This window comes from Electrophorus electricus, chromosome 2 (genome assembly GCF_013358815.1).
Source record: "Electrophorus electricus isolate fEleEle1 chromosome 2, fEleEle1.pri, whole genome shotgun sequence".
NCBI lineage: Eukaryota > Metazoa > Chordata > Actinopteri > Gymnotiformes > Gymnotidae > Electrophorus > Electrophorus electricus.
Genome location: NC_049536.1, coordinates 29,151,514 through 29,173,480, shown reverse-complemented (window position 1 = coordinate 29,173,480; position 21,967 = coordinate 29,151,514). Strand labels below are relative to the sequence as shown.

The 21,967-nt window shown below is 40.2% G+C and overlaps 2 protein-coding genes and 1 long non-coding RNA gene across 6 annotated transcripts; all 3 read left to right on the top strand.

The window, feature by feature from the left end:
- Positions 1 to 839: 839 nt before the first annotated feature.
- LOC113574657 (claudin-14-like) lies at positions 840 to 5,617 on the top strand. 3 transcript variants are annotated; one of them, XR_003410343.2, is made up of 4 exons: positions 840 to 1,168; positions 1,884 to 2,958; positions 4,862 to 4,933; positions 5,599 to 5,617. XR_003410343.2 is itself a non-coding variant. In XM_027005732.2 (3 exons), exon 2 carries the CDS (start codon positions 2,097 to 2,099, stop codon positions 2,949 to 2,951), a length of 855 nt encoding a protein of 284 aa, XP_026861533.2. In that variant the 5' UTR covers positions 841 to 1,168; positions 1,884 to 2,096; the 3' UTR covers positions 2,952 to 2,958; positions 3,376 to 3,663. The 3 variants fall into 3 exon arrangements, 2 of the variants coding, with proteins under 2 accessions (XP_026861533.2, XP_026861532.2); XM_027005732.2 differs by lacking the exons at positions 4,862 to 4,933; positions 5,599 to 5,617 and adding an exon at positions 3,376 to 3,663 and having other exon boundaries at positions 841 to 1,168; XM_027005731.2 differs by lacking the exons at positions 4,862 to 4,933; positions 5,599 to 5,617 and having other exon boundaries at positions 846 to 1,168; positions 1,884 to 3,663.
- On the top strand, positions 2,946 to 15,459 carry LOC113574656 (high-affinity choline transporter 1). Of its 2 annotated transcripts, XM_027005730.2 has the most exons (10): positions 2,946 to 2,958; positions 4,862 to 4,933; positions 5,599 to 5,833; positions 6,451 to 6,564; positions 9,177 to 9,332; positions 9,697 to 9,845; positions 11,798 to 11,941; positions 12,149 to 12,302; positions 13,167 to 13,384; positions 13,978 to 15,459. In XM_027005730.2, exons 3-10 carry the CDS (start codon positions 5,650 to 5,652, stop codon positions 14,626 to 14,628), a joined length of 1,770 nt encoding a protein of 589 aa, XP_026861531.2. In that variant the 5' UTR covers positions 2,946 to 2,958; positions 4,862 to 4,933; positions 5,599 to 5,649; the 3' UTR covers positions 14,629 to 15,459. The 2 variants fall into 2 exon arrangements, with proteins under 2 accessions (XP_026861531.2, XP_026861530.2); XM_027005729.2 differs by lacking the exon at positions 2,946 to 2,958 and having other exon boundaries at positions 5,596 to 5,833.
- Positions 15,460 to 15,726: 267 nt separating this feature from the next.
- On the top strand, positions 15,727 to 17,834 carry LOC113574658. Its single transcript, XR_003410344.2, has 3 exons — positions 15,727 to 16,566; positions 16,908 to 17,104; positions 17,798 to 17,834. It is a non-coding gene; the product is annotated as an uncharacterized LOC113574658 (long non-coding RNA).
- The last annotated feature ends 4,133 nt before the right edge of the window (positions 17,835 to 21,967 follow it).

Here is a 21,967-nt window from a genome sequence, read left to right as displayed (position 1 = left end):
CTAACCTGACATAATTACTACATGCTAATGCTAACCTGACATAATTAATACACCTCACTCCACTGCTGCGTTCCCTTCTTTGGTTTCTAGTAGCTGCCCGCATCTGATGCTCGCCTACAAAGCCAAAACTGGACCAGCCCCTCCGTATATGATTAACCTCTAGTACTTCTCGGCTGGAAACACCATGCTTCGAGACTGTTCTCTGTCCTGGATCTCAGATGGTGGAACGAATTTATGAATTTCTGGACAGCAGAGTCCCTTGCAGTCTTCAAACGCAGAGTGAAGACCCATCTATTTATGGAATATTTAAATGACCACCGACCTTGCTACTGTGTTCAGTAAATGAAACTGTAGCACTTATTGTTTGATACTGTTTGTTATTGCTCTTATCATTGGCTGCTATAGAGTTAATGCATATTTTGCACTTCAAGGCATCAACATAAGTCACTCTGGGCAAAAGCGTCTGCCAAATGCCAAAAATGTCTAACCTGACATAATTAATATATGCCTTTATAACCTCTAGCTTGCTGTACGTCTCTTTAACTTAAAAAAAAGATTTTATAGTAATCTTTTCAAAACTTTAGAAAAGTTTTATTTCAATTGTGTTTTTAAATAATATCAGTTATGCACGTTTTATATTATTTTTAATATATAGTTTCAACTTGATGTTTACTTTAATAAACTTTAATGTTTATCCTGTTTTAAGCACTAAAATTAAATAAAGATGATTATTACTATTTGTGTTATCATCATCATCATCATCATCATCATCATGTATGTATATTATAATATGGACACTGTGAATGGTCTAACTCAGTACATCTTTGTTTGATCTGTAGCAGTGTGAATAAATGTGCTTTCACAGGCCTGTCTGTTTGGGCCCTGTGGCAGGGCTTTTGTTTTCAGGCAGCCGTATTGGCGTAGTTCATCCGCCTAGCTGTGACAGATCAGGAAATGCTTGGGAGTGATGTAGTAATGAAATACAGTGCACAGCCATCCGACAGCACAATAACCTGTTCATCCACGAGAAGAGGCAGAAACTGCTCTGCACCGGCGCAGATTGCAGCTGGCCATAGCTGAAGGTGTGTCAGCAATGCAGACAGAGCGCGTGCTGTGGGAGCTGGGAAAACTGGAACTTCATTCGTGTTAGGCAAGGCCTGCAATACAGGTAAGCGGACACATTAATCATCATCATTTTCTTATTAGTTAGTTATGATTTGACCGTGTTTTGTTTAGTTTAGATTCAGATATGGTTTGATGGGTACTTGAGAAAACAGACATGTTTCTAGTACCCATCTGCTCCATCTGCACAAAAGCACACAATAAGATGCTTGTATTCTGCCTTTCACTGTGAGGCTTGTATTGAGCCTTGCACAGTGTGAAGCTCTGGCTCAAAGCAGGCCAGCAGTGCTAAGAATGTCAAAATATAGGAATCCAAGTTTAGTGACCAATTTTAGTGTCTACATACATGATAAACAGTAAATGATTTCACATTCTTAAAAGCTTACAGTTCAGTGCAGTTTGAAGCTGTTCATTTAGAACAACGAAAGTCATCACCAATTCATTGATTACAATTGATTTATATAGCATATTCATGTATTAAATGGAATAGTTTGATCAATATTAGGCACGTACTGGTGATGATATTTTGAACAGTCATTTTACATTTTGGAGAAATATATTAAATAGAAGTAGATTGCAATACTCAAACCAGCAGATAGACTATAACAATATATAACAGGATATACTATTTGGGAAACTCAGAACACAAAACATTAGCATTTAATTTTTTTTACAGCAGTGCATCTAAGAGTGAACTTTTTTTGTGCATGTTTATTTATTTCTATTGTTTTATGTTTACCTTCCCTCCCTGTTGGTTTTAGAGTGAAGATCAAAAGAGTGAAGATTTCACATTCACAAGAGAATGTAAAGACATGAAACTTATCACATTAATCACACTCATACACAATCAGTGATGGACAAGCCTGACTGAAGAAGGACTCCAAGGGGACTGCATGTAAAGCTGATGTCAGTTTTAATATCGGGAGGGATTCCTACTTTTCTCAACAGAACTGTCTCCTCTGTAATCGGCAGTGATGGGTAACAAGACAGTGCAGCTCCTGGGATTCTTCTTGGCTCTTCTGGGATTGACAGGGACCCTGGTTGCTATTGTTCTGCCTCATTGGCGTCATACGGCCTATTTTACCTCCAACCTCATCACTGCCACATCTTATATGAAAGGTCTGTGGATGGAGTGTGTCACCCACACCACTGGTATCTACCAGTGTGAGCTCCATCGGTCCATGCTTTCTCTGCCCCTAGACCTGCAGGCTGCCAGGGCTCTCATGGTGCTCTCCTCTGCCATCTCCATCATGGCCACTGTCATCTCTGTCTTTGGGATGACGTGCACCCGCTGTCTGCAGCACTCCCCTGCCAAGGTCACTCTCGCTGTTAGTGGGGGCATGTGTTTTATCTCTGCTGGAGTCCTCTGCCTTATTACAGCATCCTGGGCAGCCAGTGATGTAATCCGAGATGCATATGACCCATTCTCCACCAGTGGAATGAAGTATCAGGTTGGCCTCTGTGTGTACATTGGTTTTGCCTCTGCTATTTTCAGCATTTTTGGTGGTGGAGTGCTCAGTGCAGCTTGTTGGGATAAAACAGATTCTTCTTCCTACAAGTGTCCCTCCCACCTGCCCCCACATCGCCAAGCGCACACAGCTTGTGAAAGCTGCTATTCAGCAGAGCAGAAGTCTTCCTCTACCATCAGAGGCAAGGCAGGTAACGATGTGTCTTCCTCTAACACTGGAGGCAAGGCAGGTAACGACGTGTTTTCCTCTGCCATCGGAGCCAGGGCAGATAATGATGTGTCTTCCTCTAACGCTGGAAACCAGCCCAGTAACGAAGTGTCTTCCTCTGCCATCGGAGGCCAACCCAGTAACGACGTTTGAATGACATGTAAGTGAAGATGGACAGGGACACTGAAAAGGAGAAAAGAACTTTGGTCTGTTTTAATTTTTCAATGTATTTGTTTTTGGAATTTTGAGTTTCCAACTTTCAGTCCTTGCTTTCACACAAATCAAGGACTGATGGTCAAATCTCATCACAAAACTATAGATGTTATTCTGATTCTGAACTGTATGAAGACCACTTTCATACTTTATAATAACAGCAAGAGAGAACCTACAAACTCTTTTCTCTTACTATGATAATATTTTGTATACAAAAAAGAAACTAAAGCACTTTTTACACTAAAGAAAATGCATCTTTAACACATTTTAGGAGAGGAAAAACACAGGACAGATAATGATTTAGCAAGAATGTCTGTAGTTTTCCTGAAAGACTGAGTGTTGGTGCTCCTGCTACTGTCTGCAGAAATGCCTGACCTTTGATGTGTTGCTGGGTGACAACACAGGGCTACAGATTTCATTTGAAAGACAAGTTGCTGCTGATGTCTTTCTGTGAGGTCAGCGGCATAAACCTGCCTATTATCTACTTAATTTACCTGCTTGTTGGCATCTCCAAAAGACTGTGTGCAGGCATGTACAGATATTTATTTTTTATTTTTTAATATTTAGGTAATCCATTACTGCTATCAGTTTGATTAATGATATGGCCATGTCAATAAATGTTAATAAATGTTAATAAAGGATATGGAAGTCATTTAAAGTAAAAAAGTAGAATTAATTTACAGACATAAAAAAATGTAAAACATTGCTGGACTAACTAAACAAAATATTCTAACAACCTTTTGATAAAAACATCATCTTAGTTCCCAACAGATGAATAATAAGGAATGGAGCCATTTTCTCATCCCCATGTCTGGTTTTCCCACTTGGAAATACAGATTAACATATAATTGAATTTATTTTTAAATACATATCAGAAATTTATATTTAAATAAAATGTCAACTTCAAAGCATTTGTAAGTAACAAGCATTCGGTTTTATCAAATAGCTTAGGGCAAAAACCAAATGTATATTCAGGCTTACAGATGACCAGGGTGCAATAATTTGTAAACTTTGATAAATTATGCTAAATGTCTGCTCAAGTAAGAACGCAGCATTGTCCTTACAGATGATGCCAAACAAGAACGAGCCTGATATGGAAATGCGCTATATAGCAGAACAAGATAAAATAAGTATGGGTTTTACTCAGTGTTGTGGGACTGGGTGTTCTTAGAAACTAACGCAGGTCCAACTCTCCCTTCTCTGTCGAGAACGACATGTCTAAATAGTCTGAAACAAAATCTGAGATAACCACAAGGTGGCAACAAGGGTACGAGTTATAACCAATTTCTGTCAAATTTTGAATGAATAAGCACCAGACCGGTTCATAGGAGGACATGGGTTCAGTACCGTGGACAGCGCCGCAGAGGCGTGCGCTCAAATGATAATCTATAGCAGTGGGCGAATTGCTGAGCGTTCACAGTGCGCTCTATACAAAGCAGTCTTCGGGGGCGCGCTGTTAAATGCGAGGTATGCGGTGCGCGAACAATATTAACATAGACAAGAACACGGAAAGCACGAGCTGTCAGTTGAACTACAGAGACCGTCAGTTATTTCCCAGACACAAACAACTCATAAACCCTCTCCAGGTTTATCATGTTCCGGGACCTCCGTGTTGAAACGTATTATAGTACCAACTCTTAGGCTGCTTGAAATCTAATCTACATAAAACCGTTACTGCATGCCTGAACTGTCTCTAATTTCATGGATATACCATTGTTTTGTAAATTTGTGTTATAGAACCTAAACATCGTACGTTTTACAGTTTGCTGTTTTGGTCCACACACAGATCTTTCCTAAACTGAACCTAACTCAAACTGACCTACTCATACATAAATTCACGTGCGTTCAAGGTTCGGTGACGTCCATGGGCTTGACGAAAACAAGAGCCTTAAAACCTGCTGAAACGATCTGCTTGGATATGGGTATGTTTCCAGCCACACATAGGAGCGCAGCCAACTTCACCTTTTCTACGATCTTAGCTCATCTTTTCCATCATTTTATTCTCATAGTTCCCGAACCATTTGCAGATGACTACTACCTCTAGTTGTAGGCTAATTGATTAGGCTTTAAGTCTTTCCGTTATCTTATTTCTCTTTTGTTTCTATCAAAGTTAAAAGTCTATGTCAGCAAGACAAACAGGTATCAGGAATTCGACTTGTATTTCTAATTGTATTTCAGTTTCCATTTCTATACAAACTTTCTTGGGAAGAAATCGCTAACTAATTAATCGTCAATCGACATTGTCAACACTAGGTGTGATATTCCGCTGCCTGAAACGTAGGCAGCTGTTTAAAAGTCCTTTTGCAAAGGGTCACTCGGATTTGATAAAATTCCATTTGTTATTTGTAACGTTTCATTTATTGATTCCTAAATTCAATTAAATAAACGTCTAAATATTTTGGAAAAAATCACCGAAAAGTATGTTAAAGAAAAGTTCATGGCCCACTAAAGTCTTTGCATTTTGGTGTTTTAATTAATTATGGGTTTTAAAATAAATTGTGTTAATTATCAGTTCATTTAGTCACCATTCAATCCGTCGAAGCGCCTTCAGTAGTCCGTGCAATAGCCTGTATGCCTCTCCCAGCAGTGCTCGATGAGAGTCCGATCGTTCCGCTCAGGCTGACCCAAGCAGTGGAAGATGGCCATCCACGTGGAGGGATTACTGGCGATCGTTATCTTCTACGTGATCATTTTATTTGTTGGAATATGGGCAGCGTGGAAAAACAAAAATTCTGGGGTTGGAGAAGGTAAAGATCAAAGTGAATCTATAATGGTAGGTGGACGGGACATTGGATTGTTTGTTGGCGCATTTACAATGACTGGTAAGTTTTCTTCGATTGTCTTTGTCGATCCAGACAGTAGACAATTCGTTTAGTTGTGGAATAGTCCAATCATTGTGTACTTCACTCATTTTCCTAATAAAATGCCGTTTGGCGGTGATTATTCGTTTTTTCAGAAGTGCAATATTTGATCAAAATGTATGACCGCGCTTGTCAGAAAAAAAGTGTATAGTCTGTGAGCCTGTGCTTTTATGATCTTTTTAAAGCGTGCATATTCTGGTAAATAATGATTGCTTAAATGCTCTTAGATAATTACTATTTAGAGTATAAAAGACCCCGAAGCTCTACCCATTCTTTGAGAAGGCCTTTAATTATTTATTTCTTGAACAGTGAAACATGTTAATGAAATAATCTTGATTGTACATGAACTCAGTGAAAGGAAGCTGTTTTATTACACAGTTTTCTAATGTGGTCATTTGTTGTACATTATTTACCAAAGTATAGCAAATGCTCTTTGCTTATTTTATGTAACCTAAATTGTGACAAATATATTGACACACAAGTTGACAAAGAGTCATAGTGACCAAACAAGGACACAAGCTTATACACTTCAGAGGGAAGTGTTTTGCATTCATCTGCGTTTCTGTGCCGCTCTCTAGCCACTTGGGTTGGTGGTGGATACATCAACGGAACAGCAGAATACGTGTACTTGCCCGGATACGGCTTAGCTTGGGCGCAGGCGCCGTTTGGTTATGCTCTCAGCTTGGTCGTAGGTAAGATTCAGGAATATACCGTTTGAAGATATTAATTGATTTTTAATAATACAAAACTGCTCTAGTCCCCATCATCTACCTCATTTGCCATATACCTTGCAAAGGTGTGGACCATAATATTAATCATTTGATATATATTTATACCTGAATCTGATTCACTCAGGTAGTCTGGTCATATATAAATACACTTGACTGAGAGCTCAGCGCTTGGCTTGACAGTTTGATTGATATTTGACCAACACAAAGTGCGCTCTTTCACAAATAGCCTACGTGATGAAGGACCTCTGTGCAGAACGTCCCGTTTCTCTAGAAACCTTGTGTACTTTACGGCAGTTTGTGGTAGCTTTCCGCTTCTCTCATATATATGTATGTATGTACGCTTGCATGCATGTCACTCCTCAAACCTCAGGCAGCAGGCATGGTTTCGTTTAAGCAGCTGCCTCACGCTCTGAAAACTAAAATATCTGATGCCCACAAAATAGGAAAAGGCTATAAAATAGCAAAGCATTTCAACAGTTTCACACAGAGGTCATTTGTCAACTGTGTAAGCTATAGGGGTGGAGCCGAATCCGATTACGGTATTCGACAAAGCACAAATAGTGACTTTTTCCGAATAGTTATTTCGTACAAATATTCTAATTATATGTATATTATATACAAAACATGACAAGTAGCTAGAAATCCTCATAACTGTTTGGTACTTTATTATAATGTTACTTATCTTTTGTTTTCCTATTGGAAACATGAATTGCAATTTCTGAAGCTGAATTTGTTTGGCCGGGAAAAGATTAGCCTCCATAAACTCTGGAGGTGAGGTTCCTAACAAGTTCAATTATACGCTGTGCTCACTCCTCAGTCAGTGTGTGTCAAACGGTTGCAGATATCACACTGGAGGAATATAGATATCACGCTGGAGGAATACAGATATCACACTGGAGAAATACAGATATCACACTGGAGGAATACAGATATCACACTGGAGAAATATAGATATCACACTGGAGGAATACAGATATCACACTGGAGGAATACAGCTCCCATTATGGCTGTTCTAGCCATAGCGCCACCATTCAACATACAGACGCAGTAGTTTGACTGAGAGGATACTGGGTTAGGGTTAGCCTTCTTACCTAGCCTATATTGTTGGCTGTGTGGGGCGACCTTTTGCGTAATTGTTTCGAATTGTGTCTACGTTTGACAAGTATTGAGATATTTACATGGCCTGTTAGGTTACTCTCTTTTTTTTACAGACAGTAAGATCTATAGTTAAATTAGCCACATTGTTCCCTCCACAGTTAACAGTGTATTTTTGACCACTCATTTGCTGTCACCCATCCACATGGATGCCCTTTTATTCAAATACAAATCATTTTACTGCCATGACAAATAAGTACACAAAAACAAATAAAGTGCTCTCAGCACATGCCTAGCTTATTCATTCTGTAGTAAAAGTTGTGGAGATGGTCAATATTGCAGTGAAGTACACAAGGTTTCCAGAGAAACAAATCCTTTGGGACTGAGGTCATCAGCTCTTGAGCAAAATGCTTCTGAAGGACTATGAGATTAAACCAGTTTATGTTCAAACCAATAGATGTTTAAATCATTAATTCCATGGGACTCTTACGTTCAGAGTGTAGATGAGTTATTTTTTGTTGAGTTTTCTAATTTCATTGCTGGCATTTCAAAAACTGGCAAAGAAATCAGATATGTCATTAAGGCAGTGTCCATTACTATTAAAATGCCTTGCCACTGGAAATGACAAATCCTTAATTCTGATGGTCTGAAGGTGTTCAACAAAATGATCGGCAAGCCTTCTCTTGGTTTCTCCAATGTAAAGCTGATTACATCTCATGTACGAAATACAATAGACAACTCTTGCAGTAATGCGTGAGGAATGGGTAATAACAACGGCTCCTTTCAAGCTGGGTATTTTAGTGACTGTATTAACACGTTTACATGTAGGTCATCTAGCCACTTTATAGAGTTTTGTACTGGTGGAGTATCAAGGGCATAAACACACTTCACAGCAGAGCAAGAAGTACCCTTTACCTGTCCACAGCTTATTTCTATATGATGATGAAATTGTGTGCAACTCAGTAAAGATGAAATTAAGATGACCAAATCCTGTACCTGGAGCTCAATATTCAAATCCAGAAACATCTGACATGTAGTATGCAGGGGTAGCTGCTTGACTTGTAATCAGAAGGTTGCCAGTTCAGGCCCCACCTGTATGTAGCAGTATGTCTCAGATGGGTCTGTATATCTCTGTGTGCTTCTAAAGCAGGTTACAAATAGAGTTTTGTTGTTTTTATGATTTTGGTGAGACAGCTTTGGTAACACAATGCAATATTCTTCAATTTATACTATGCTTTTATTATATTGGCACAATTTATAGTCAGTACTGTATGCATTGTCAGTTAGATCATTTCAGTTTTCATTAAAGTAAATTTGTGAAATTTTAAGTGTATTGTTGATAAGTGGAAGATTGATAAGTGGAATATTGATATGTAGTGCATGACCATGATTAGTCTCAAAGACAGTCATTAACATAAAGCATTTCTCTCTTCTCTTCTCTTCTCTTCTCTTCTCTTCTCTTCTCTGTTTTCCCTTAGGTGGACTCTTCTTTGCCAAACCTATGCGCTCCCGTGGGTACGTGACCATGCTGGACCCCTTCCAGCAGATCTATGGGAAGAGGATGGGTGGTCTGCTCTTCATACCAGCCTTGATGGGAGAGATCTTCTGGTCTGCAGCCATTCTGTCAGCCTTGGGTAAAACTAACATGTTTATTCAGAGTATAATCACACTACAGTTAAAGATGCTATAATCCATGTTTATTCAAATTATAATCACACTACAGTTAAAGATGCTGTAATCTATTTCAGTTGTTAAATTCTTCTAGCCGTAGTTCTGAAGGTAATGAACCCCTCCCTTCAGACGTTTTTCTACACAATTATAGCTGTCAAGGTGTAAAGACATTATAACTGCAGTGTTATCAAAGTAAATTATTTATAACAGCTTTAAGTACAGTTGCAACTCTCATAACTGGAAATGACAGTTGAAACTGAAATTAATACTATACTTTCAGTTTAGGTTGTTTCCTATCATAATTCTATCCTTATTATCCCTCAACAGGTGCAACCTTAAGTGTGATAGTTGACATCAATATCAACATGTCTGTTATGATATCAGCTCTGATTGCCATCTTCTACACGTTGGTGGGTGGGTTGTATTCTGTGGTATACACGGATGTGGTTCAACTCTTCTGCATTTTTGTGGGCTTGGTGAGTGCTTTGGGATTTCCCAATGCTTTCACTGTTAAAATAAATGGCTTTAAAACAAAATATGACTACTCTCCTACCACCAAGATCCAAACATTAAATCTGTTTCCAACAAGGATGCAAAGGCATATTTTGTGCACAATTTATGAGGTTCACCTACTCTACTGCTGTCTGTCCTCTGGAGCCAGTTCTATAAATGCATCTCCATCAGTGTAATGGGAGGAGGCTAAGCAGGATGCGGGGATGAGTCATGTTGAACAGAAATATACGTTTATTCACACAGAGAAGAAAGACTATGTGGCACTTAATATAGCATAACATCAAACACTGACAACAGACAACAGAACAATAGGGGTTTATATACACATGTAAATGAGAAACATAATTACAAACAGGTGTGACACATGGGGGGGTGTGGCCACATGGATGAACACACACACACACACACACACACACACACAGGGAGACATTTGGGGGAGGGGCCGTACTGTGACAATCAGTTTGTGCTGTATTTGCATTAACAGTATTGACAAGTGCACTTACAGTATAGATATTAAAGGCATCCAGCTAAGACTAGGACAATTTCATTTTGTCTACCTGTTTTACTGAAGGGCAGTTTTTTTTTGTGATTATTCATATGACAGAACATAGCTCAGTTTTAGCTGCATAGCTGTTTACAGCTCGTTTTGATTATTGTGATTTTAATAGACTAGGGCCATGTCAAAAAGCAATGCAATTATTATAGCTAACACTGGTAATGTTACAGATTGCTAGCCAATTTCATAACTGTGATGTTAATCTCACCTTGCTCTTCGACTTTTGATAAGGGTGGCTCTCTTTGATTGGGGTAGCTCTCTTTGATTGGGGTAGCTCTCTTTGATAGGGGTAGATCTCTTTGATAGGGGTAGCTCTCTTTCTGTGTTTGACATGAACTGGCTTGTATTTGCAGTCTGATTTTTTTCTTGTCTGAATTTTTGCACACCCAATTTTACGAGATGCCTTCACCATGCCTGGCCATGCCTGGCTGTGCGTTTCCTCTGTGATACTGTGGGACGTTTCTCTCCTGTTTCATATCTAGTGGGATTACACTACTTTGATCAAATATTAGGAAGGTCAGCAGGCAGATTTGGACTATGAAATTGAATTTGCTATTTTCTGTATATTAACTCATTACTAAAATGAAGACATGAAGTAGAACAGAAGACAAGAAGTTTCTATTCCGATGTAACGTGAACCCTAACCCTAACCTTCCTGTCCACATCTTAGAACAGTGTTCCCCCTCACTCTATCAGTAGACCTGCAACTCACAGCTGACTGTAAAAACCTGTTGGGTACAGTTATAGTTAAAAACCTGTCAGGTATAGTTATAGTTAAAAACCTATTAGGTATAGTAATAGTTATAGTTGAAAACCTAGTAAGGTTAGTAATGAAACAGGTGCACCTAATAAATTGATCACTCAGAAGTGTTGCACTTTCTCTGTGAAATCTTTATATTCATTCCTGTTACTTCATAATTTGTGTTGACAAAGACTGTAAGCACGTTTTGGCAACACAGTGAAGTATGCTGTGAATCATCTTCTCAGACAACAGCGCTGTCACCAAGAAACACACAGATAAACACAGTGCTGTCACAGAGAAACACAGCACTGTCACTGAGAAACAGCACTGTCACAGAGAAACACACAGATAAACACAGCACTGTCACTGAGAAACAGCACTGTCACAGAGAAACACACAGATAAACACAGTGCTGTCACAGAGAAGCACAGCACTGTCACTGAGAAACACAGTGAAACCCAGCACTGTAGGAAGAACAGAACTACATGATTAAAATGGAATGATTTTTAAATAAACTTTTTAATTAATGTCCTTTAATTAGTAGATCAAATTTTACAAATGTTAAGTTTAAGTAGTGCTTGTATATTAAATACAATTCTTTCCCTCTCTCTGTACAGTGGATCAGTGTGCCTTTTGCTTTAGCTAACCCTGCGGTGTCAGACATTGGCATCACAGCAGTAAAGAAAGTATTTCAGACTCCATGGCTGGGTACAATTCACCCTTCAGATGGCTGGATGTGGGCAGACAACTTTTTCCTCCTAGTGAGTGTCCATAAGACCTTTCAATTTAAATCCAGCTTCAGGGTTTGGTTTAAAGAAATGTAGAAAATTGGTATGAGGAGGTCATTTATAATCGTCTGCAGATTAAACCTACTAGTTATTTGACTCATATTGTTTGTATTGTTTTCCAGTGTGTCCGCGCCTGTTGGGGTGTGTGTATGTTGATGCTGGTGATTCTGTGTGTTGTAGGTGTTGGGGGGGATTCCCTGGCAGGTGTATTTTCAGCGCGTTCTCTCTGCCTCTTCAGCTGCCTATGCCCAGCTCCTCTCCTTCCTGGCTGCCTTCGGCTGCTTGTTCATGGCTGCCCCGTCAGTCCTGATTGGAGCCATCGGAGCGTCTACCGGTAAGAGGACCCACATGAGCTTTAAAGGTCAATTTACTTTTGGAATCATTTTGCTTAACTCTGAAGGTTTGATAAAATACTGAAGAAGGTTGGAAATAATCTGATCACTCTTGGTTATGCTATTTATAGATAGTTATAGACAATTATAGATAGTTATAGAGAGCTGTATATTGGTAAGGGTATTTATATTCAGGATCATATAGCATAAGGTGCAGATGTGAGCGTAGAGCTCAGTTAAGTGAAGTCAAATTTTACACATTGTCAAACATGTTGTCACAAAGCACCTCTACAAATGTCCTCCACTGGGTGAACTGTGTAGATCTGAGTTCAGTTTGGAGCTTTGGGAGGTGTTTGATGAACCTAAACTGGAATGACTCATGTGTGGATTGCACCAGATGACTCATGCATGCGGATTACTCCAGATGGTTTCTGTCATCTACTTGAAGAGTACTAATTTAACTGTGAATTCAATGAATCTGAGGGGGCTTAATTAATTTTGTTGATCACATGCTTGAGCATAAAAGTCTTAGCAAATAAACAGATGATTGCTGTTTTGTTGCAAATGAGAAAAAAAGAGACAAACTTACAAAAAGCTTTAGAGATGAGAGAAAACATGTTTACACCTAAAAGACATGGCAATTAAGCACTAGTGCATGATTCTTCCAAAGAAAAACTACAAATCAAAGCAGAATAAGATTACTGTCATATTTTGTGCAACTTCATGTAAGCATATATGCATTATACAGGGCTAATTGTGAACAGCTATGTAGGTCTGTTTTTGTGTTTAATATGTAATGCACTGCTGAAATGAATTCGTTTTTATTTCATGGAATTTAATTAAATAAAGAATTTGCATTTCATCAGACTGGAACCAGACATCCTATGGCCCTGTACCACCAATAGAGAGAGACGAATCAGACATGATTCTGCCCATCGTGCTCCAGCACCTCTGCCCACCCTTCATTTCCTTCTTCGGCCTTGGGGCTGTGTCTGCTGCTGTGATGTCATCAACAGACTCGTCCATTCTCTCAGCTAGTTCTATGTTTGCCCGCAACATCTACCAGCTTGCTTTCCGTCAGTCAGTAAGGACATTTCACATACACAGATGTTTTATTCATATTTTACATTTGCAACGTTTAGCAGATGCTCTTATTTAGAGTGACTGACATATTTAACAGTATGACAGTTCCTGTGCTCCTTGGCTATCAAAACCATGACCGTGCTGTTTCCAGCACCTTTCTCTGCCTACTCTACCAGGTCAGCTACAGGAGGGTTAACCTTAACCCCTAATCCCTAACCCTAACCCTACAGTTTGGTTAACCCTAACCCCTAACCCTAATCCTAAAGTTGGGTTAACCCTAACCCTTAACCCCTAAATCTACAGTTGGGTTAACCCTAACCCTAACCTTAACCCTAATGAATCCTAACCCTACAGTTGGGTTAACCCTAACAGATTAACTCTAACTCTAACCAAAACCCCTAACCTTAACCTTAACTCTAACCCTAATCCCAAATACACACTGCTCTTGACTCTATTAAATCATTGTTCACTTTAATAAACTTTCCACTCTTCATTTCCCACAGAGTACTGTTGCACACCATACCACTAATTGTTCCTGGGTAAACCCGAGTTTGAGCTAATCTGGTTGTCCTTGCTTTGTGTGGCTCTCTCAAGGCATCCGACCGAGAGATCGTCTGGGTGATGAGAATCACTATCTTCGTGTTTGGTGCTATGGCAACTGCGCTGGCTCTTCTAACAGGAACAGTGTATGGTCTGTGGTACCTGAGCTCTGACCTTGTCTATGTCATCATCTTCCCCCAGCTGATTAGTGTGCTCTTTATCAAGGGTACGAACACCTACGGTTCAGTGGCTGGCTATGTCTTTGGTCTGCTTCTGCGCATTGGTGGTGGGGAGCCCTACCTTAAGATCCCACCTTTCATCTACTACCCAGGCTGGTATGAGGAAGAGAAGATGCACCATCTCAAAAAAGACGTGGAACACATTGTGGTGCAAAGGTTCCCCTTTAAAACTGTTGCTATGCTGGCATCCTTCTTGAGCAACATTATCTTCTCCTGTGTGGCCAGGTATCTCTTTGAGAGTGGTGTGCTCTCTCACAAATATGACTTCTTGGATGCTGTGGTTTCCAAGCACAGCAAGGAAATAATGGATAAAACAACCCTTGTTGGAAATGAGAATATCATCCTATCAGAGATGGCACCAGTGAAAACAAAGATTGGATCAACCTTGGAAGGAACATTCATGAACACAGATGCACTTTGTGATGAGGGAGAGACTAGTCCAGATTTGAATAATGAACATAAATAGAAATAGAAAACTTCCTTAAATGTAACAGTGGTTAAGAGTGCTAATGCTACATCTATGTGGCTGATTTAGTTGAACATTGTATTTTTTTCCCCAGCTAATACAAAACATTCTTCCTAGAATTTAAATCTAATCTACTGAATTTAAATCTAAACCACTGAATTTATATCTACCTTACACTGATGGGTAGGAATGAAACTTATTTTATCATTTTGTTTAGATCGGTCACAATAGTCATGATATTTATAGCAATAATATATTTAACCATTAGTCACTGTATGTTGTGATATAGTTTATAATAAGGAGAACTTCATGTTTCATAGTAATCTCATATCTCAAATTCTTTTGTGTAGTTGATACTCATGAGTGACATCACAGATTAAGCTTTATTATATAAATATAAACATAAGACTGAAATACAAGTACAAAAACTAGAAAACCCCATTAAACAGAAACAGTGAGAGAAGATAAGATCAAGTAATTACTAGTCATTTCTTTTTCAGTTCAGTAAAATGAGCTTTGCCGTCTCTGTAGAAGATAAATGATGAAAGTGAAGAGTCATTCATTAGAGACTTTCTCAGTCTGCAGGTGCTGTATTGTATGTCAGTAATCTGGTAGCTGTGTGCAATATTGTCAGGTTGCTTTAAACACCATTTATATAAATCTCATCTGACAAGATTCACCGTGAAGTAATAATAGATAATGATGAACAGCAGCTGACTCAGTGACAGAATCTGAACATAAATATATATTTATCCACTGGTTAATGTATATAAACTCACTGGTGTACACGCACGCACGCACACAAACCAGTGGGTATATATACATTAACCAGTGGAGATATATATATATATATATATATATATATATATATATATATATATATATATATATATATATATATATATATATATATATATATATACACACACACTGGTTGATGTATATATATTTATTGGTCAATATTGTGTTGTTATATTTTTATGTGATGTGTGTATGTATAGCTAGAGTATGAACAAGTGAAATATTTCAGAATACATCAGTAGAAATGCTTTATTTATTATTTATTTATTTTTTCAACTGGAAGGCCATCTTTGTGAAAAAAAAATCTATTTACTAGTAAAGTGTTGAAGAATATAATAAATATAAATGTAAGGAATTAATGATTGTGTTTGGCACTGCCTAACCCTAACCCAAACCCTAACCCTAACTAACCCTAACACTAACCCTCACTCTTGACCTGGGACTGCATGCTATATTCTGCAAAAATATCTGAGGAGACAAGAACAATCTGAATGTAGTCAGTACATTTCAAAATTATTATATATTTTAGATTATTCCACCTAGTTAGATATATTGTCATATTTCCTACACAGTGAAATTATCAAATTATATTGCGGCGAACATAATCAAACTCAGAGCACCACAGATTAATGGTATAACTCAGAACTCAAGCAAGGATGTGACACATAGTGTCATCATTTCACCACTGTTCCTTCCATAGGGAGACCAGCCATGCTGGGTAGTTCTTATGGTTGATTCCACTGGGCCTGTTGAATGTGTGTCCTAAACTCCTGTTTAAAAGTGTCTGATAATGTATGTAGATAAAATTGGAGAATACACCCTGATACTGGTATTTGTATAGAGGTATATTTAAATTTCATGTATTATATAACCTGTTTTTGGTGGCAACAGCAGTTGAGAAGGGAAGCATGTTTAGCATTTGTTTAAGACTGTGTGTTTAAAGGCTTAGGAAAGGATTTCATGTTTCAGAAAAGACTGCTGTTTCTTTCCTCTGTGATACAGTATGATTTTCTAGTGCAGTTTGTCCACTGACTGATATTTAGTAGGTGAAGAATGTGCAGGAAAAAAGAGGACGCAAACGCGAGCCTGCAACTGAAGGATTTAAAGGCCCTGCACAAAACGTCATATTAACGGGAAGTATGTGATTATCTTCATACTTCTGCTTCAGTTCAACATTTATTAGTCACTCCAAAGTGCATAAAATTACCAAAGTATTTTTGGTATACTGCCCCCTAATGTCCAGTTAGGAATGACATTTTCTTGTGAGTTATCTTTGATGTCATAGATAACACTAATTGATTACAGTGAATCATAAGATACCTTATATTGCATATTCATGAACTGTGAAATGAACTGACCCTCCCACAATTAACTCACTCCGAATAGCTATACTTGAATAACACAGATGCAACATACATACAAATGCTTGGTTTTTGGATACAAGCGGGAGAAAGGTTACTTTTTACATTATATTCCAGAAAACAAGACCACATCAAAATGGCTCAGATGTATTTCTGGGGTTGAAGTTAAACTAAATACAAGAGTTTATTGCACGCATTTTACTGCAAATTAATTTAAAAATTGGGCTCAATACAGCTGCGGAGTTGCCAGTCGACTAAAGCTTAAAGCAACAGCTTTTCTAATACTTATTGGAGCCAACGTGGATGATAAAGTGGTAAGTTTTTCTTTTTAATTAACAGTTGTTTTCATTTGACATTTTATTCAGTAATTTAGCAAGCAATGACCATTAGCGCAGGCTAACGTTTGCTAATTTTATGTAATTTAGTTCAGCTACAAATTAATTTTTATAACGTTATATGACATGCTGACATTTTTTAAAATTGCCAATAGTCATTTAGACTTTTCCACATTTAGCTCTGCCATTTGTTGTCAAAGCCTGTTAGCTAGACCTGGATAACCAGCCAAATATAAACTGGCTCGCTAGCTAACGTTGGCTAATAGCTTTAATGGAAACACGATCAATATAATAAATGCACAGATGATACCGTTATAAATACGCTGTTAAAATATGAACTGTGGCATCCTATAATTTAACCAGAGAATTTGACTAGCAGCTATTTAAACACAGAACCAGACTGCTATTTTATGTGTCTGACCTGATTTTTCCTGGACCACCACAGCATCGGACATCGCAGTCACTCCCCTCAACCTCTCAGACCATCACTTTCTGTCCCTCTCTCTCTCCCCCTCCCTTCTCTTTCCATCCATACCGCCCCAATGCGTTCCTCCATCACTCCTTCTTCCCTTACTTCTATTATTTTGTCCACCCTTCCTCACCCTACAGTTAAAATATTTTCCTTTCTACACTCTTCTCGTCAATGACTCTTCTGTGTTCTCTCTCCTCTAGACCTGCTAAGACCTGCCCCCTGGCTAACAGAAACGCTCCGCTGACACAAGAGAGAACTAAGGACTGCAGAGAGGTGGTGGAGGAAATCTCACGTAGATTAAGACCTCAGCTCATACAAGTCTCTTCTTTCCATGTTCTCACTGGAAGTAACATCTGCAAAGTCATCCTACTTCAGAGGAAAAATTTAATCATCAGCATCTGATCCACACAAGCTCTTCAGTATTTTTTCTTCTCTCCTTAACCCTCCCTCTCCCCCTCCTCCCTCATCCCTTACTCCTGAGGATTTCATCACCTTCTTTGAGGAGAAGGTTGTAGCAATCTGCCAGTCCTTTTCCTCTGTTCCCACTATTCCAATCAGTGTTCATTCCTCTACATCCAACTATCTGTATTTTATTTTCTCCACTCTCCTCAGATGAAATTCATCAACTCCTGACTTCCAGCAATCCGACTATATGTCCCCTGGATCCCATTCCTTCCATTCTGTTCCAGACGATCTCAAGAGATCTGCTTCCTTTCATCTCTGTCATCATCAACAACTCCTTATCCTCTGGACATGTACCAACTGTGTTCAAAACCGCCAGGGTGGTACCAATCCTCAAGAAGGCCACACTTGACAGCTCCAACACAACCAATTACATATTGGTATCACTTCTCTCTTTCCTCTCAAAAACCTTTGCTGCGTACTCCTCTGACTGCAGTGTTTGTCGCCATCTCATTCTGCTGCTCTTTGTCTTAATGGGGGATGTCTGTGACCACAGACCCGTTATCTTTTCTCTCCTTTGTCTTACCATCCTACCACTACCACCATCTGTTGGTGTCCATATACCTTTGACCATATAGTGTAAGGGACTTTCCCATAACAGTTTAATCTGTGTCTTGTTAGTAAATATCACCCACTAATGACATTTACGAAGAAATATTTATGAGCCAAAATAGAGTGCAGTATATATGCACTTATTCAAAGATTATTATGGACATCACTGCAATATGTGTGTGCGCGTGTGCGAGTGTGTGTGGTTGTGTGTGCCTAGGGGCCATGCTAGAGATCAGAAATGACTGTTTACTGTCCCGTGTTTGATGTGATGCTGTATTATCCCACTGGAGCCTCTGCAACATTCATAATTTATTTTGCCTGAATGAAACATTTGGGGCTGAGACAAGAGGATGACTAAAGGCATCTAATTTAAGTTTGGGATTGGTTTCTTACGGAAATCTATTCATCAGATTCAAGTGCTTTAGAGATTTTTTTCTCCTTCTGTCATAAACTTCAAATGAACAAAGAGATTGAGGGGTAGCAACAGAGTGACAAACACTAAAAGAGCTCCAGAGTTCAGTGACCGAGGCTGGAGTGAAGGGGCACTAGTCAGTGATATTGAGCACCTCATGCCTGTTGTGGTCAGATTACTGAGCTCTGCATACACCTGGCCTATTGTAGTCAGATGAGACATAAATGAAGGCTTCTAGACAAAATTCAAAATGCTGTGTGTGGCATAAACACTGCCCATTACTCAGCCAACGCCATCCCAGACCAAACAAGTTTTCAAGTTTCAAGTTTGGTATATTTGTCACATACATAGTCATACACAGTATAACTCACAGTGAAATGGTTTGAGAGTGCTCTGTCCAAACTGAGGAGAAAAAACAGGGGTCTATAGGGAAATATATATCTATATATATAGAAAATATATTAACAATGTATGTACAATACAATAATAGTATGTTTATATACACAATGTACAATGTATATATGGATATGTATAAGTGTATGTACACAATGTACAGTTCCAGCTTACAATTGAATATTTACAGTTGCATGGTGGTGGTGGTCCCCACAGTTTATCAGTTTCCCTGATTCAGGGCCCGAATGGCCTGTGGGAAGAAGCTCCTCTTCAGTCTCTCTGTTATCAGGGAGCGAAAGCGCTTCCCTGACCTCAACAGAGAGAAGAGCCTATTGTTGGGATGGGTGGGGTCCTTCACAATCCTCCTGGCCTTGGTCTGGCACCGCTTGTAATAGATGCTCTGCAGGTCAGGAAGTTCCGTATGAGTGATGTGCTCTGCTTGTCTGTCCTGCTTGGTGCTGTTCCCAAACAAGACTTTGATGTTCCCCGTGAGGATGCTCTCACTAGTGAGGTGTAGAAGTTCAGTACCTTGGAGGGCAGTCTAAAGTCTCTTAGGCGTCTGAGGTGGTAAAGACGCTGACGAGCCTTCTTTGCCAGGGAGTTGGTGTGGCGGGACCAGGACAGAGATGTGAACACCAAGGTACCTGAAACTATCTACTCTCTCCACCGTGGTTCCACTGATGCTCACAGGTTGGTAGTGCCACTCCTGCTTCTTGCTGCAATCCATGATCAGCTCCTTTGTCTTGCTGATGTTTAGGAGGAGATTATTTTCCTGGCACCAGTTTTCCAGGTGTTTAATCTCCTCCAGGAAGGTCCTCTCATCGTTGTCCGAGATCAGGCCCATGACCACAGTATCGTCAGCAAACTTGACAATGATGGTGGAGCTGGAAGTGGCTGTGCAGTCGTAGGTGTACAGTGAGTAGAGCAGGGGGCTTAGGACACAATCCTGAGGAGCTCCAGTGCTGAGGGTGAGGGTAGATGAGACACAGTTGCCCACCTGTACTGATTGTGGTCTGTCTGTTAGGAAGTTGGAGATCCAGTCACACAGGGATGTATGCAGTCCTAGATCCTCCAACTTAGTAGTGAGTAGGGAGGGGATGATGATGTTAAATGCTGAACTGTAGTCTACAAACAGCATTTTAACATAATTACCCCTCCCTTTGTCCAGGTGGATCTGGTGTGGAGCAGATGTGCAATTGCATCATCAGTGGAGCGGTTGTGGTGGTATGCAAACTGCAGTGGGTTCATGGAGGCTGGCAGTGAAGAGGTGATGAAGTCTCTGACTAGCTTTTCAAAGCACTTCATCACGATTGATGTGAGGGCAACAGGGCGGTAGTCATTGAGGCCGGAGGGTCGAGGTTTCTTCGGGACAGGAACGATGGTGGAACGCTTGAAGCTGGATGGGATGATACCGAGCGTCAGGGAGAGATTGAAGATGTCGGTGAATACCGGGGCTAGCTGGTCTGCGCAGGCTTTGAGGACTCTCCCGCAGATACCATCTGGTCCCACCACCTTCCTGGTATTCACTCTTTTGAACACTCTCCTCACGTCACTCTCTGTGATGATGAGAGGACACTGTCCTATGGTGGGCTCTGCGCATGCGCCGTTGGCTGCGCCGATAGCACCATTAGCGTTGTTAGCGTAAGCGCTGTTAGCATTAGCGCTATTAGCATTAGCGCTGCTAGATGTAGCCTTGAAGTGAGCAAAGAATGTGTTCAGCTCGTTCGCCAGAGACTCATCCACACACATCAGTCCGGAGGGTGGGCTCCTGTAGTCCGTGATCGTCCGTAGTCCCTGCCACAGGGATCTAGAGCCACTCTGCTGGAACTGTAACCCTAGTTTCCTCCCATAGCGCCACTTTGCCTCCCTCACCGCCCTGCGCACTCCATATGCCACAGACTTGTACTCGTCCATGTTCCCGCTGATGATCCCCGTGTTGTAGGCAGAAGTGTGAGAGATCAGACATCATCAGTGCTGCGCCGGAACATGTCCCAGTCTGCGTCATCCAGAGTGTCCTGCAGAGCGTCCACCGATTGGTCTGTCCAATGCGCGACCTCCCTCTGAACCAGAGCTTCCTGTTTCAGCCTTTGTTTATATTTTGGTATGAGGAAGATGGCGGCGTGGTCCGACTTACCAAACGGTGGATGAGCTGGTGCCTTGTAGCTGTCCTTGTATGGGCTGTAGCAGTGGTCGAGTGTCCTATTTCCCCTGGTGGGGAAGGTTATGTGCTGGTAAAGCTTGGGCACTGCACGCTTGAGGTTAGCACTGTTGAAATCCCCAGCCACGATAAGTACAGCGTCCCGGTGTTGTGCCTGAAACTGTGTGAGAGCCTCATGAAGTTCCCACAGTGCAGTGTCCATGTTGGCCTGAGGTGGGATGTACACGGTGTTGATGATGACCGAAGTGAACTCCCGAGGAAGGTAGAAAGGACGAAACTTGAGCGCGAGCAGCTCCAGGTTGGGTGAGCAGGAGCGGGCGAGAGTAATAACATTGGCATTGTTGCACCATCTGTTGTTTACCATCACACACACTCCACCGCCTCTTGACTTCC

Excerpts from the sequence above, each read along its gene's own strand:
- LOC113574657 (XM_027005732.2), top strand. The coding sequence starts at position 2,097 with ATGGGTAACAAGACAGTGCAGCTCCTGGGATTCTTCTTGGCTCTTCTG.
- LOC113574656 (XM_027005730.2), top strand. The coding sequence starts at position 5,650 with ATGGCCATCCACGTGGAGGGATTACTGGCGATCGTTATCTTCTACGTG. Across the intron at positions 9,333-9,696 it reads AGCCATTCTGTCAGCCTTGG|GTGCAACCTTAAGTGTGATA; the intron begins GTAAAACTAACA and ends ATCCCTCAACAG. Across the intron at positions 11,942-12,148 it reads CAGACAACTTTTTCCTCCTA|GTGTTGGGGGGGATTCCCTG; the intron begins GTGAGTGTCCAT and ends TGTGTGTTGTAG.